The following is a 16,692-nucleotide window of genomic DNA, read 5'->3' on the forward strand; positions in this document are numbered from 1 at the left end:
TATTTTCTCCATCCTTCTCGAGGGTCTCTGCCCCGCTATCCTCAATCTTGTTAGCGGGCTGTTACACCCAAGTCCAACGATGATAAACTCTCCCAATGTCCTCTTCAGGGTGAGAACGCCACCCCCCCATCCCCCACCCCCGCCTTTCCCCAATCAGTCCAAGGAAGCGACTCCATAGAAGCACTGCTATCCCTCCTGCTCCTTTCCCTCCTCCTTCTCATCTCCCTCCTTCCCTCCTCCCCCGCCACCCCTCTGCCAGGCGCTGACCACACCCCTCGCCCGTTGTCCACTGTCCCTGGGACGGTCCGCTGCCAGTCTGTTGGTGCTGGGATTTGGGGGCCAGAGGCCGGGAGCTGTCAGACCGCCCATGCGCGGACTCAGCAGCAGAGGAGGCTGCGGGAGCGCGCAGGGGAAAAGGCAGAAGGGCAGCTCCTCCAATGTAACTCTCCTCCTCCTACCGCGGCGCTGGTGGCAGCAGTAGCTGCTGCGGCGGCAGCACCTTGCAGTCCCAGAAGCTACACCATGCTTCTAGCTGCCCAGTCACTGAACAGAGTCGGAGGGTCCCTTGTCTCCTGCCCCTCTGGCCAGAGCCTCTAAGGCTGAGAGCTCACTACCCCTGTCCACACCAATTCTGAGAGGACTTTTCTTTTCTCTTCTTTTTGGCTTTGGCATTTGGGAGCACCGGGCAGCGAAGTGGGAAGTGGGCTACAGAAGAAGGGCTGAGGAGACAGCTGCACAAGTCGGCGCTGGGCTCCGGCCTGAGACTTGCACCGATGTGGCAAGAAGCGATGAGAAGGCGCCGCTATCTGCTGGACAGGGCAGAGGCTGCCGCGGGTGGAGGAGGCAACGGGTCCGGGGCTGGGGGCTGTGGCGGCCGGCTGCACAAGTCCCGGGACTGGCTCTACGAGTCCTACTACTGTATGAGCCAGCAGCACCCACTCATCGTCTTCCTGTTGCTAATTATCATGGGCGCCTGCCTAGCCCTCCTCTCCGTCTTCTTTGCTTTGGGGCTGGTAAGTCCCTTTCCTGTATCCCCACATGCGCTCCAGCACCCCAGACCCTTGCGGTCTTCTCCCTCCTTGGGTACTATGGCTTTCCCATTCACTCCCTGCCTGTTTCCTCTACTGGACAGGCAACCTCCCTAGACCAGACTGTACCCCGTTGAGCCTTTTGCCACTCAGTCTTGTCCTAGCTGCTTGAACATCTTTCCTTCGAGACCTAAATCCCCTCCACCCTCCCCTTCCTCTCTGGTTTTCTTTCTCTTTGCTCTACTTGAATATTGGTTTCTCTTCCTGTCCCTGAGAAGGGCTTGTGGAAAGAAAAAAAAGAAACAATTTTAAAAAAAAGTTATTTTGGAAGGCATTAGACAAATAAAGTTGCAGAGTTTTCAGGAGGTCCATGGTCAAGACATCAAGATACGCTTGTTCTAGTGTATCTTCTCTCACTCTTAGGCAAAAACCATTTTCCTATTTAACCAAGTCAAACAGCTTTCTACTTCCTATTAGAATGGGCTCAAAATTAACAAATTCTTTGGGTTTGTTGCACTAATTCATTGGCTCCTAGTCTTTCCATTGGGACAGTCACCATTGTGGCATTTTGCAATGTAAAAACCATGACTTGAAAATGACTAAAACAAAAAAATCTTAAGGGAAAGGAGATGATAAGGTTTTAGCATGGAAAGAGAAGGAAAGTTTGTGAATTTTTCATGCTCATATAATTGGAAATGTACTAATATTCAAAATAAACCGTTACACTGAGTTTCATGAGAGGCAAGTTCATTCGATTTAGTGCACTTTATAAAGGTAGCCTTCAGGACTATGGCGAATATAGTGCCTGAACAGATGATGTCAATTGCCAGTTTATATTTTCAAGCAAAAATCTGTAACTCTGATACATTGGATTGAATGGAAAGGGTGAGTCTGTAGAGGGCAGTAAATTCCTGTCACTGGTTCTTTTTCTTATTTACGGTTCAAAGTTTTACTCCATACAAGAATAAATATAGGATTTGTTCTGAGGTATTTATTGTTCTAAGACATATGTTTGGTTACTCTGCTATTATTTCTCTCTCCCTCTTTCTGTCTTTGCTAGTCTCTGTTTCTGTCTCACTTTCTTTTTCTGTCTGCTTCTTCTCTTTCTCCCTCTGTCTCTTTTTGTGTGTCTCTGTTAGTCTCTGACTCTTCTCTTTGTCTATCTCTGTTTCTGCCTCTATGCTTTCTTTCTCTCTTTCTGTCTTTCTCCATTCTAGTGGGCATTTTCTGACTTACCAATTATGTTCTAGGCACTATCAAAGAAAAGGATACTTCTTATTTAGAGAGAAATGTGACAACAAAGTGGTTGTTTACCTTTTAAATTTTTTTGGTCAGGTGCAATTGAGAGCTTCCTTGGTATTTGGAAATGTGTTTTTTGAACCAGCTGGTGCTCACTTTTTTGTTTACTGGCGATGCTGAATGTTTACCATCAGAGGGTTACTTGGAATTCCTTTTAGTTTGTTTGGTGAGGCCATGCAATCTATATTGTCAAGATATGACACTGTTGGTTTCTTGTATAACAGAAAGGCACTGTGACCATCAAAGCATAAAGGAATGAATATTTTAGTATCAAGTCCACACACTTGAGAATGAAATAAAAATCTAAAAACAAAAAAGACCTAACAGATTCTTACTGTCTATCTGCCTAGGGTAATTCCTTCTGGTATTCATTCTCTAGGCTATTTTGACAAAGTTTTAAATATCTCTATTCATGGTACATTTATTTCTTTCGCTGAGATATTATTCTCTAATCACAGAACTGGAAAGGACTTCAAGTGGTGCTTCATTCTCTTTTTGAAAGACAGTCTTGAAAATCAAGTGGTTATCTGTTTGTATGTGGGGGTGGGAGTGAGGGGGAGTATATATTTTACTGCCTCCGAGGAAGGAAAATCCATAACTTCCCTTAGTAACTCAATACATTAAAAAGCTCTCACCTTCATGAAGTTCCTGCTTAGGTCCAGTCCTAAATCCATAATGCTCATTTGTTTCTTTGTAAGTGGGAAAGAAGATCAAGTGACCATCTATTTATAGCATCCATTTATATGTTTAAAGAGAAGTCTGAAATTGGGGCTCCATTTAACCTTGTTGTTTGTTTTTTTTTTCTGAGCAAATATTCTAATTATTTAACCTTTCATCATGGAAACTGCTAAAAGGTCAATCAACTTTTTGAGTGGAGCAGCCAATCTAAGTTATTTCTTTAACTTCATTTTACTTGATTTGTGGACTGGATCATAGATCTAGAGCTGAGAAGGATCACAAAGGACATCTAGTTGAAAGTATTTATTTTATAGGAGGAAAAGGAGGCCAGGTGACTTACTAAAAGTCACACAAGCCTGAGACAAGATTTAAATCCTGGTCCCTTCATTCCAGAGCCAGATGTGCTTTCCATTGTACCATAAGGCAAAATAATTTCCATATATCATGTTTTGTTTGGCTATTATACACTTTTTTCAAATGTTAGAGTGATAGCTTTGACAATTATTCTTTATCTAAAACCATTCATTCCTAATTTATCATTTTTTAAAAAAAAGCCTTGTTGCCTCTCTCTTCAGAATGTTTGTAAGGAAATCCTAGATCCAATGATGAGTAAAATCAAATATGGCAGTATCAGCCTATTTTTTTATGACCTGGTTCCATTCTATGCCACCCATCACACAAACACACCTTAGTGATCTCTTTTTGCAGGAACCTAAGACTAAATCTTCTTTGACATATGTGGTTGCTCTCTTTAGTTACTGAAAGCAGGATTGTGTCTGAATTTTCTAAGTTGGATAATCATATCAGAGAGAAACAACTTTTAAGTGAAAAGATCTGTATTATTTTTCTTACACTAGACCCTTTCAAGGTGCTGAGACACTTATGGGAATTCTGTTACCTTGTGATTTTTTGTTGTTATTGTTGTTGTTAAGACATCATATTAAACCTTATTATAACTCAAAGTCAGATGAAGTCTAGTTGGGAAGCTTCACAAGAAAAGGAAGTTTCATTTGAATTTGTAGTGCTTTCATGGACCTAGGATGATTTCTTTGTAAGACTGAAGCAAAGTTTGTCTTTGGAGACTTCCACCTCAGGATATTGAAATATTTCCTTTGGGATATTGCCCAGATTTCCACCTTAAAACACTTTACTAGAATAGCTTGGCTCTGATGTAATACAGGAGCTAAGCAGATCTATTTTTTGCTGCCTGAAATCTTGGACTGATTCCTTATTTTCTCCTGAATGTGTCTGATTTAGATTAACAGACTTTCATCAGATTTTAGTAGTAGAAAAAGTCTAGCCAATTCCTTAATAAACAACTACACTTTCTCAAAATATTTGACTTGAAGCAGTTATTCTAGAATGTTTCTAGCACGTAATAACTTTTGTGTGTATATGTGCCTTTGCTTATGATGTGAAATGAAATCAGTAATGAAAGAGGCTACAACTTCATCTTAATTTAATGTTTTAATTTTGCTGAATTTTGGAAGGATTTCACTTCAATAAGCAACCCAGTTTTTGATTCATAAATAATGTTACTAAGATAATTAAGTATTTTTAGGTAAAATTTGCAAATAAATCTTAAAGTAAAAACCATAATGCTTAATTATATTTTTTCTTGTTCCTTAAAATTAACTTGAATATTAAGATAATTTTTATTTATTGAAAACTATCTGAAAGTTTACAATAATGTAATTGGACTCATACTTTGTTTGGAATATTCAAACTGATAGATAATTTACTCTTTACAATTGGTAATGTACTTGAAGAAAAGGTTCAATGAGATTAAATTTTAATTTATTTCTCCATCTCCTCCCCATTCTCATTTTCCCTACTTTTTCTTTTTACTTAACTTTTGCTTACAAGAATGTGAATGATTTTCCACAAAACTAAAATCCTTATTTCCACATGTACATATTCAGATCTTTTCTACACAGAGTCAGGTTTGGAATAAAGGCTTGACATGCTCTTTTGACAAAAAGAAAAAATGCCAACCACTGGACATATTTCTATTTGTTTTCAGAAAAATAAAAACTGGACACATTTCTACTTGTTTTCAGAAAAAATGAATTATAGTAAGACACAGTTCATGCTCCAAGTTGAGATTAGAAATATAATCCTCATAATTCTCAAGTTGACAAATCACATTATAAACTATACCTTTTCCACACTTTTGAATTTTTTTCTATTGCATTTTTCTTTTTTTCTTTTTCTTTTTTCTTTTTTTTTGCATTTCTTTTCTAACAACCTATAGAACAGTTTATGTTTTCAGTTAATATAGGTTGAAGGAGTTTTCACAAAGTTATTGTGTTTTAGGCATAATAGAATAATAATGAGAATACTAGGTAGTAAACTCCAAGTAATTCAGTAATCTGCCTTACCCCTACCTTAAAATATCATTGCATCTTTCAAAGTTATTTCTTTCCCTCCTTATTCTCTAACATATTTGGAAGGTTTGGATGCAAGAAAAGGTTTCCCTTCTTCCTTGGCAACTGTTAAATGGCCTAATAATTAAATCTTATATCCATAATTACTTTTAATATTCCATTGCTAAAGTGTGTCTCACTGTAGAGTTTTTTAAATAGCAGAATAAATTGTTTTGTTTTGTTTTTTACATATGAAGATTGAAACCTTATTAAAAGTATCAGTAACCCCAAATAATTAAACTCTTAAAGGAACTGAGATGTTCTTTTCATAACCATCAGGTGGATTTTCTTCCAGATGGGCTGTTGTGAGAATGAGGAAATGGAATTTTTTCCCCCAGACTCAAGGTGGTGAAGGAAAGGGAAAAACAGATGTAGAGATTGAGGTAGAAGGCACAAACAAATCTCTTACTGAAAAGAGTTCTGTGTACAGTTACTCTGCCCTCACTATTGTTGAGGTATGGAGGCATAAGTGCATGTTCTGAGAAGTTCCACTGTACAAGGGCAGGGAGGATAAGGTTATGATTGTTGTGGATACTTTCGTGACAGATTTTATATAATTTTTGGAAAAAACAGATGTGCTACTGGTTCCAACTATGTCTCATCCATTCTCTTGCCTGAATATTTCAACTATTTCTTTTCATCTAATTGAATATTTCTTCCCTTGACACAATTTATAACCCTATTGTGTCTCAGCATATAATCTTAATGAGTGACTGTGGCTGAAAAAGAAATTTTGTTTTCCTGCTAGCTATTAGTCTGGTGATTCTTTGGCCAGGCCAGTCCTTGGACAACAGTTACCCACAGGTTCCCACAATCTAGCTGAACCTGCTTGGACTTGGGAGAGCTATTGATGGAGTTCTCATGTGGTCTACACAATGAGGAAGGAAAGCTAAAATTTCTATAGTTTGTTGCTTCTTGAAGAGTTAGGAAAGTTAGACAGAAACACTTTGTGGTTTAAAAGATATTGTTTTAATTAGTTTTATAAATTTTTTTTGTTATATACCATTGAAGCCTAAATAGATTCAAAATACATTATATTGGTTCCATGCTTTCCTCATCTATTTTTTGAAATTTCTGGATTGGACTTTTGTTTACATTAAAAATATACCTCACAGCTGATTGTTTATACTGATATAATTTATTCTTGTAGTTTGTGTATGTATGAGGGGGTTTTTGTGTGTGGATTTCTGTGTTTTCAAAAATATGGTAAATATCTTCCATCTGAAAGTTATAGCAATTATCAACCTATCTTTGCATTGCAGAAAGATTATCTTCAACACTATGTGTATTCCAGTAAGATCCCCAAAAAGTCACTAAATGAAACTGAGTAATTCTCTTTAATTTGATGTAACATTCACCTTATCATGATATTAAGTTAACAGTATTGCAGGGAAAAATGTGTCCCATTTTACTTTTAACATGATTGTGTCCATGACTTTGATGTGGTTTCATCAATAAACATCAGCGACAAGAAATCCCAGCCTGGAAGTTAACATATTTTCTCTTCTATAATGAAACTCTTTATTATAAAGGGAAATTCACTATGAGGTAGGTTTATGTTGCACCACATCCTAGGAAATTCAGTTACTGAAATGCCAAAATAACAACATCATAAAATTACCCTAAGCATTTCAAGGGTAGTGACCAATTCCAATTTATCTTTATAACTTCTAATGTCTAGCATAGTACGCTGCTGCACATAGTAATTCTCTTGATGAATATTTGTCAAATTATGTGAATAAGATAGCTTTACAGAATGGATCCTAAAGGCATTATATTTCTACTCAAATTGCTTTCATTCCAAATTTCCTCCTTACTCAATTCTCTGCAAATCCAAATCCTTCCCATATTTCCAAAGGCCAACTCAACTCCCTATTCCTGAAAAGCCTACAAAATACTTTAACACATTGTTTTTCCTTTCATATAAACCCCAACAGGATTGTTAATTACCCTCTAATATATTTAGCACTGCAGACGACTTTAGAGATCATCTAATCTAACTCATTCATTTTATTCATTAGGAAACTGAAGTCCAGAGAATTTAGGTAACTTCTTCAGCATCACATATAGAAAGAGGGCAGAGTTTAGATTTGAACCTAAGTCCACTGACTCTAAATATTGTATTTTTTCCATTCTTTTCACATGCTACATTTTAACTGCAACTAGGGTGATATGAGTGAGGCTTTTTCCAGGGGTGCTAAAATTGTGTGTGTGTGTGTGTATGCACATGCATATACATATATGTATACGCATTTATCTATATATACATGTGTGTATACATATACATATTACACATATTTGTGTGTATGTATACACACACATACACATACATATCAGCTGTGAGGTATATTTTACTGTAAATAATAATCCAATCCAATGTATGTGTATACACGCACACATATACATACATACATATATGTGTGTATGCATGTGTGCATGTATATTCATGTGTATGTACTTTCAGTAGAAACAACTGGGCTTAGTATCTAGTTAACAAGAATAATTAGTTTAAAACATGCTACCAAATGGTCTCCCTAATTCTGGGAGCTGTATTCAGTTGAGTTCCTCAACAAACTGGACCTGCTCTAGAGCAGTAGCCCAGGTGAGCTTTTCTTATAAGTGATATAGGGTCTTTTGGGATATCTTTTTCCTCTCCAAATAACCATAGTCCAATGTATCCCCATTCTTTCATGGGGCCTTGTGTTCTGAATCTGATGTCCCTCTGAACTATCCTGTTATCCCATCTATTAATCCCTATTCATCTCCATCTGCTCGAAAGACCAGAAGTATTAGATATTGCAGCACCCATACTTATATTCTCTCCGAAATTACTTGAATTATTTTATGTGTGTTATTTTTGCTTCTTACCTAGCATCTTACCTTGCTTCTTACCAAGCATCCTTGAGAGCAAATGTTCTGTCCACTATTCTATCATATTTTCAATAACAAATAGCACAGTTTCAGAAACATAGTAGATAATCATTCAATAATCATTAATTGATTGTGAGATTTTTTTCTTGAAATCCTAGCACTGATCAATTTTAATGGAGAGGACACTATTCATAAAGCTGCATGCAACTGTGATTTGGGCTACAAAATGATAGTCATTTAACTAATTTTAGGGTGCAGAGAATGGAACATAAAGTTGTTTTGCTGTTTGTGTTATAAACATTTATGACTTTCTTGGAATAAGCAACTAACTACTGGTGAAGAAACTCTCTCCACCAATGCAGTTTGGAAACTATCCTTCAGCATGTGGTCTTAGATTGACACCTATGGTCCTGGAAGTTAAATGATTTTTCTGGCCACACTGCCAGTATGAGTCAGAGGAAGGATTTGAACCCAGTTTTTCTGGACTTCAGGATTTCACTATGTATTCCATGTTGCCTCTCTGGTCTAGACCAATTACAGCTGTTTAATAAAAAGAAACCTTCAGTTTTCCAATGCAACAAGATCATACTGATTCTCAAAAAAATATTTTAAATTTCACCTATGTAAGGACTTACTCTCTCCATTGACACAGTACAATCCCTCCACATCTTAGAAAGATTGTTTCATGAGTTTCTGAGACAAAAAAAAAAAAATAACCTTTTAATGGTTAGCCTCTTGGTGACAAATAGTTCTGTTTGCTCAGTAGAGTCTAGTTCAACAGATATGTTCTTATGCAATGCTTTTCCAGCTCAGAACGTGTTAGAGCTTATACTTCACTGACAGAGTGTTCAAGAACCCAGAATAGCAAACCAGCACACTATAATGAAGTATAGAGTTTTAATAGAAACAAGAAGAGGAAATAAGCATTTATTAAGCACCTACTATGTGCCAAATACTGTGCTAAGTATATTTCACAGCTCTTGGCATTAGATGCTGTTATTTTCTCCTTTTGACAGTTGAGAAAACTGAGGCAGATGGATGTTAAATGACTTTCCCAGGATCACAGAGCTAGTAAGTGCCTAAGATCACATTTGAACTCAGGTAAAACTAAAAATGTTATGTATAACTAAAAGTGAGAAGACACTCATTTTTTTTAAATTTCTCTCCATCCAAACTTCTTCCCAAACTGTTAACAAGGAGTAAAATTAATTGATTGGGGTTTGTTTCTTCTGGAGAAGAATATTGCATATAATTTGAAGTCAGTGCCAATAATTAGGGAACCGATAAAGTACACAAGGAAGAAAAGAGGTTGAGGTGATTCACAAAAGAGATAATCACTCTCTGAAAAATCAAATATTGACTTTTTATGTAAGAATTTCTAATTCTATCTTAGTTGAATGAGGCACATATTGACCCTAGCATTCCTCAAATATATTACTGTAAGATAATTTTATACAAATTGCTGTACAGTATATATATACTAAAAATAAGTAAATTTTTTTTAATCTGCCATTCCATAGTTTAGAATTTAAAAGTTAAAAAACTGGTAATGTTGGAATTAGGAGAGAATCTTTTTTTTCAGCACACATCTGCCTGCCACTTTCACTAACGCAACTATGCCCAAAATTTTTCTGGCAACGCCATCTTGATTGAATAAGCACATAATCAAATTATAGTGGGTAGAATGAGAACAGGGAGGTGTTCAGGGAGGTTGTTCTTGGTACTACCAAAAAAATAATATTTTCACACTTTCTTGTTGCTTTGGCTTAACTTCATGTTACCTCAAGGAAATCTTAGATGAGAGGAATATGTGTTCTGTGGGCATACTTGTTAGCTGAGTTTCAATGGGTTATTAGGGGTGCTTTTTCTAGCTGCTCCTTCATGACAATACTGACTCTACATGCATAGAGTCAGGAAGGAAGCTAGGAGCCAGAAATCGAGACTAGCTAAGACTTCTGCTTAGAGCTCTTACATTTACCTTTATAAAAGGGCCTCTTCGATGTTTCAACAGAGATAAATTTTGTCCCCAGTACTAAATGGAGTAGGCTGCATCTTCCTGTTACCTAGGTCTTTCTACTCCAATTCAGACTCACCTTTTGAGTTCTGTCAAAGGGTTTGGGGAAGAAGAGGAACAGAAAGGATGAGAGAGGAGGGGGAGATTGTCTACTGACAGACAAAATTTTTCGTATCATTTCCTAACCTCTGAAGGGGTTTCATGATCTGAAGGTGGAACAGATTTCCCAGACCAACAAACTGACTGACAAATACATGGTAAACAGTGATGCAGAAGTAGTCCCACAAGCCAAGATTGCCTCAACCTTTTGCAACTAGAAAGTTTAAGGGGGACACATGCTGAGTTTGTTCCTTGTTTTAGCAGTTCCATTATATTTAAATGTTGCCTATTATGTCATTGTTGGTTTCTTTATTGACTTTCTTTAATGTCCTCTCCTAATTTGTTTTGTTGAACTAAAATTGTCATCTTTAACAAACATGAAGACTATAACAAGAAATATTCAGTCACCGATCCAGAATTCCCTTTAAAAGAGTAGGATGTATATAACGGGACATTTCCTTTAAAGTCATGCATATAAAGATTGCTAATGCAAGGAAACAAAAAAAGCTCTTAATGTTCACTTAATACATATAATGAAGTGGGGTGGTGGTGCATCCACTGAGTTACAAACTAAAGTATTGCACTAATCCATAGGAGAATTCCCTTTTCACATTGCTCTCCCATCAATCATCTTTACTATTTATACACCAGGTAGACTGATCCTCATTATCCCCTAGTTTAGCTCCTTGATAGAGATGGAAATAAGTGTTCATGGTAATAAGGGTACATGGTTATAAGGAACTGAAGAGAAAACTACAACTCATTTTTCATCACCCAGTTAGGTTGTTTGCATGTTACTGATAGAGTTAACTTGAGGGTGAGTCAGAGCTCAAAGGTCTTGTGTTTCATTCCTATATTTTTGCCCCAGAGAAATATGTTCTTTTTTTTTTAATTTCATGTTCCACTAACAGAACTGTAGACATCAATAAAAGGAAAAAAAATGGAGGATTCCAAGGTGTCAATGAGCTCTGCAGATATTATAAATGAAATAGAAAATGACATACTAAAAACATTATTAGAATGAAATGGACAGTTAGGGCTGTGGAGGAACTGAAGAATCCATCCAGCCTGAGAATACAAAGGAAATAAATTATTATGTAAAGAGTAGCAGTGTGGCTGAGAGGTTAATTAGTAGATAATACAGGGTTCACTTTTAAGCCCCACTCCCTCATTGACTTACTGCAAACCTAAGTGTGACCTTTCTGTGTGTCATTTGCTATAAAACATGGACAGCAAAATGAAACAGTGTCTTAGCTGTTAGAATGAAGGAATATACCACAGGAAAGAGGCTGGGCCAATGTTTTCAATTCCATTTAATTTAGCAATGAACATTTATCAAGCCCTGCCTGTGTGCAAAATTCTAAAAGCACGGTGCTAGGAAGGGAGTCAGAAGCCAGAGAACAGTGGCCAGGCTTTGTCATGAGAGTCTTTTGTCATACAGTAACCAGAGAGATAGAAACTTTAGCTAAGATGCGGTCTCCACTCTCAGAGCTTACAGACTAGCAGAAGGCACTAAGACATATATAAAAGCTATGCTAAAATATAATATATAATAAGTACAATAGATAGGTGCAAACTAAGTTTGATGACAAAGAAATGATAGTTAAAGCACTTTGAAAAATGTGTAGGGCTAAATGACAATAGATAGGTGCAAACTAAGTTTGATGACAAAGAAATGATAGTTAAAGCACTTTGAAAAATGTGTAGGGCTAAATGACTACCAAATTGTGGGAAAACTTTAACCATACATTTCAAGTATCTGGAAACTGGTTGTTTCTTCAAAAACAGTTAATGTTTTCATTTCTGTCATTCTTCATGCTGTTGACACCTCAGGGTCACAACTAACCATGATTTGAGTGTAGAAAAAAAGCATTTCAGAAACAAAATATAGGTCACAGATAAAGATTGATTGTTACAATTCCAGGAAGACCTTCAAAATTATTTGAGGTAAGCAAGAAAGGAGAAACGGAATTATTGAAAACACAAAAATAGTCATCCTTCTGATAGAATCAGAAAAGTCTTTGGGAGAAAGCTTTGAGAAAGGAGGCCAAAGAGAAATAGGGATAGATGGATAAGAGGATTACACAGAAACTGAGAAGGCAGGAAAACAGAATAAAGAGCAGAGGGGAAAAAAAGGGGGATTTAAAAGAAAGGGAGGGAGAAAGAAAAGTGAGCTTTAGTTTTTCCACATATTTCACATGATCATATATGACTGTACAAATACATTTTGTGACATTTGTACATTTTAATCCACCTCCTGAATCATCCTAGACATGAATTTTTGTTTGTGTATTATCATGCATTTTAAAAAATCTTTCTAAGTGCTTATTGCAGTTCCCAGGCTGATAGTAAGCATATAATAAAATATTTGTTGAATTGAATTGTAGAGAGTTGATTAATCGTTGGATAGAAATTAAAATGAGAAATTTGTAAAAAAAATAAAATTAGAGTACATTAATTGAATTTCTCTGTTAGTTGAAATCTTTATTAATTATCAGTGCTTGAAATATGGCTAAATATGGTATAGTACTATCCCAGTTTTCAGGAATAAAACTGCTTTCTTTTATTCTCCCTCTCCTACTACAAGATCTATTTGTTAGGAAGCAGGCAGAGCACAGACAAGACAGTTGGGAAAAGTATGAAAATTTCAACACCCTCCTCCTTTGCCCAGTCTTACTGACCTAATTAAGCCTTCACTATACCTACCCCAACTGATAATACTTACTTCTAAGTAAACATGAAGGTGAATTTCTTTTCATCAAAAATATGTTCATCCATAAAAAGTAATTTTGAAAAATGCCTTTCTTTGTACCACCTCATTTGTTACACTATAGGTGCCCATCTACTCCCAGTCCTGTACTGGAAGCAAAATAGTAAAAATAACAACAAAAGACAAACCACAAATTATAGGTAACATAATAATTTAATTCCAAGTAGCAGATGGGTGGTACAGTGGGTAGTGTGCTAGGCCTACAGTCAGGAAGACTCATCTTCATGAGTTCAAATCTGGCCTTAGACACTTACTGGCTGAGTGACTCTGAGTAAGTCACTTAACCCTGTTTGCCTCAGTTTCCTCCTCTGTAAAATGAGCTGGAAAAGGAAATGGAAAACCACTTCAGTATCTTTGCTAAGAAAACCTCCAAATGGCATCATGGAGAGTGAGACATGACTGAAACAATTGAATAACAACAGGAATACTGACATGGCAAGAAATGGAAAGCTTTAGCAGAAAGTTTCTATCCTTACCAGAATCATGATGAGCTCTGTACTCCATGGGTTGATTGGATTTGAAATTAGATTGTAAATTCCTTGAAGTCCACTGGAATGCCTTTTATAGTTATAGACCAAGAATAACAGGACTGAAGAAATAATCTATTTTAAAGATACATGTATGTATATGCGTTTAATCATGTATATATGTGTTATTCAGATATTTCTTTAATTATAAAATAAAATAATCATGTTGTAATTCAGGTTTTAGGTGGCATTAAGGAAGTGAAGAAAAGAGTAGGGAAAGGAATAAGCATTTATAAAGCATTTACTGTGTGCCAGGCTTTATGGTAAGCTCTTTATAAATAGTGTTTTATTTGATTGTTTCAACAACCCTATGAAGGTAATGCTATTGTCTTCTCCATTCTACTCTTTAGAAAATTGAGACAGATAGACATTTAGGGACTTGCCCAGGATCACACAGATAGTAAGCATCTGAGGTTGGATTTGACCTCAGGCCTTCCTCACTTCAAACCCAGCACTCTATTCATTGCACCAACTGGTTTCATTAGATTTTATATATTTACATAGATAAATAAATAGGTGGATGGATGGATGGATGGATGATGCACAATTATTAAGCAGAATAAATAGATAAATAAAAATAAGATTCCATGTGGGAAAAGAAGGTATAGAACAGAAAGTCAATCAATCCACAAGAATTTATTAAGCACCTATTGTGTGCCAGTACTGTGCTAAGGATACAAAATCAGTAATGAAACAGTCCCTGCCATCAAGAAGCTTATGTTCTAACATACCCATATAGTAGAGAGCTGCACATGCAGCTCATGATCTGAAGCTAATTTCCCAGTCCCTACTTATACTGGCAGGCTGATCATGTCTGCTGCATCTCCACCCCCAGAACCCTAGGGTTAAACCTGAAGTGTTTGGGACTTGTTTTTCTAAAGGTTTATAGCTCAAGAACCTCTATCAATATTCTCCATGATTATTGGTTGGAATCAATCACACAAACTTATAAGCTTGTAATAAGAGGTATTACCTAAAGTAGTTAGAACAACTGGCACTACTTCCACTTCTAAGTTCATGGCATACTCTCACACTAATATATTGTATATAGATATATGTTAAATGGATATATCTTTATATATAATCTTTTGAAGAAATTGAGGGAAATAGAGGCTATAGGCCTCACAGTTGCAGACCAAGAATAATAGGACTGGAGAAATAACTTTATATATACACACTATATATATGTATATAGTGTATATATATATATATATATATATATATATATATATATACATATATATGTATATATATATACACACACACACATATACACATACACACACATATATATGCATAGATATGCACACATACATACACATACATATATGTATGTGTATATGTATTTATACATATATACTCACATATATATACATATATATACATATATACATATATACATATATACATATATATATACACACACACACACACACACACATATATATATATATATATATACACATGCCTATGTATATATTCTTGTCCAGGTGTTCCATTAATGTGTATATATTGATATATACATATTAATGTATGTATTACCATGCATATAATATAAGAGAGAGAGAGAGAGAGAGAGAGAGAAGAGAGAGAGAGAGAGAGAGAGAGAGAGAGAGAGAGAGAGAGAAAATCATGTAAAATGGTTTAACACTTAGGAATAATAAGTGGCAATGGGGTAATACATCCCCACTTTCTGGAAATTTATTCTACTTATCCCGGGATACTTACAGAGTTCTTCTCAGGTATTGTGTAGCTTTCTCCTAAACTACTTGGAGAGCTTTTACTCTGCTTGTGTCATAGCATTCTGTCTGTCCTGTCCAATAATGCAAACATCAACACCAGCTGCCACTGTCTCACAGAAACTACTAGGATGGCAATGAAAGAGTCAAAATCTTCTGGTCTTCCAAAGTTCAAAAGATCCTCTCCTGTTCAAGGGGTAGGGGATACTGAAGCTGAGGTACTTCCCTGCTCTCCCCAACACACACACACACACACACACACACACACACACACACACACACACACACACACACACTTCAATACTAGTCTATTTTATAGAAGATCTACATGGTATGACCAAGGTCTTTCCTCATTCAATCTAAAAAGACTTCTTGTTCCACTTAATTGAAATGTCTAGGCCTTGTTCACACAATCAGAGTTTGAAAGTGATTTATTAATTTGAGACAAATCTCAAATAAATCTGGTAAAATATCATGGGAAAATAGGATAGGGTGATTGATTCAAATGTCCCCAGCCCTTACATAAGACAAATATGAGAAAAATGAAATAGATCACAGGGCAGCAGGGTGAAAAAAGGAAGCACCATCATGAGTAGATGAGGAAAGGCTGGTGGGTTGTACTTAAACTAATCTTTGCACTTAGCTAAGGATTCAAAGAAGCACAGGTGAGATGAGAGTAAATTCCAAGCATAGGGGACAGGTTGTCTGTGTGAAGATGGACAATGAAATACCAAGTATGAAGAACAGACAGAAAGTTAGTCAGTTTTGGTGGGAAAAATAGAGTGCACGAAGGGGAATAATGTTTAAGTCTGCAAGTGCAAATTGTATCCAAGTTATGAAGGGCTTAAAAAGCAGAAAATAAGAATATGTATTTGAACCTAGATGCTTTATTTGTATCCCCATAACTTAGCACCTCTTGGCACATAGTAAATTAACTGCATGTTGATTCATTGATTAGTTGGCAATCCTAAAATGGCTATATTGTGTAATCTTGAATATTTATCTTAATAGTCATCTATGGTCTAAATAACTATCTACTTTTAAAAAAGGATTTAGCCGTTTCTAATTACTGTCTGCAAAGCCTATCACCATATGATAGGGAGACCTGTTAAACTTTAGATTTTAGAGGAACTTTGGATCTTAACATTTGCTTAAAATGTGCTGAAATAACACTCACTTTTAAATTTTTTTTTTAAATTAGAAACCTTAAAGAGGGTTCAACTGAAGCCACAGGCTATTTG

General features: G+C 36.2%; 1 protein-coding gene across 1 annotated transcript in view; it reads left to right on the forward strand.

Moving 5' to 3' along the window:
• The first annotated feature begins 269 nt into the window (after positions 1-269).
• The window catches only part of ADCY2 (adenylate cyclase 2), a 554,774-nt gene continuing 538,351 nt past the window's right edge, over positions 270-16,692 (forward strand). Inside the window, exon 1 of the mRNA XM_021004443.2 lies at positions 270-1,013. Within this exon, the coding sequence (XP_020860102.1) occupies positions 774-1,013 (240 nt within the window). The 5' untranslated portion in view covers positions 270-773. The remainder of the gene's footprint in view (positions 1,014-16,692) is intronic.

The sequence above is a fragment of the Phascolarctos cinereus genome, unplaced genomic scaffold (assembly GCF_003287225.1).
Source record: "Phascolarctos cinereus isolate Bilbo 61053 unplaced genomic scaffold, phaCin_HiC Scaffold_4;HRSCAF=312, whole genome shotgun sequence".
Lineage (NCBI taxonomy): Eukaryota > Metazoa > Chordata > Mammalia > Diprotodontia > Phascolarctidae > Phascolarctos > Phascolarctos cinereus.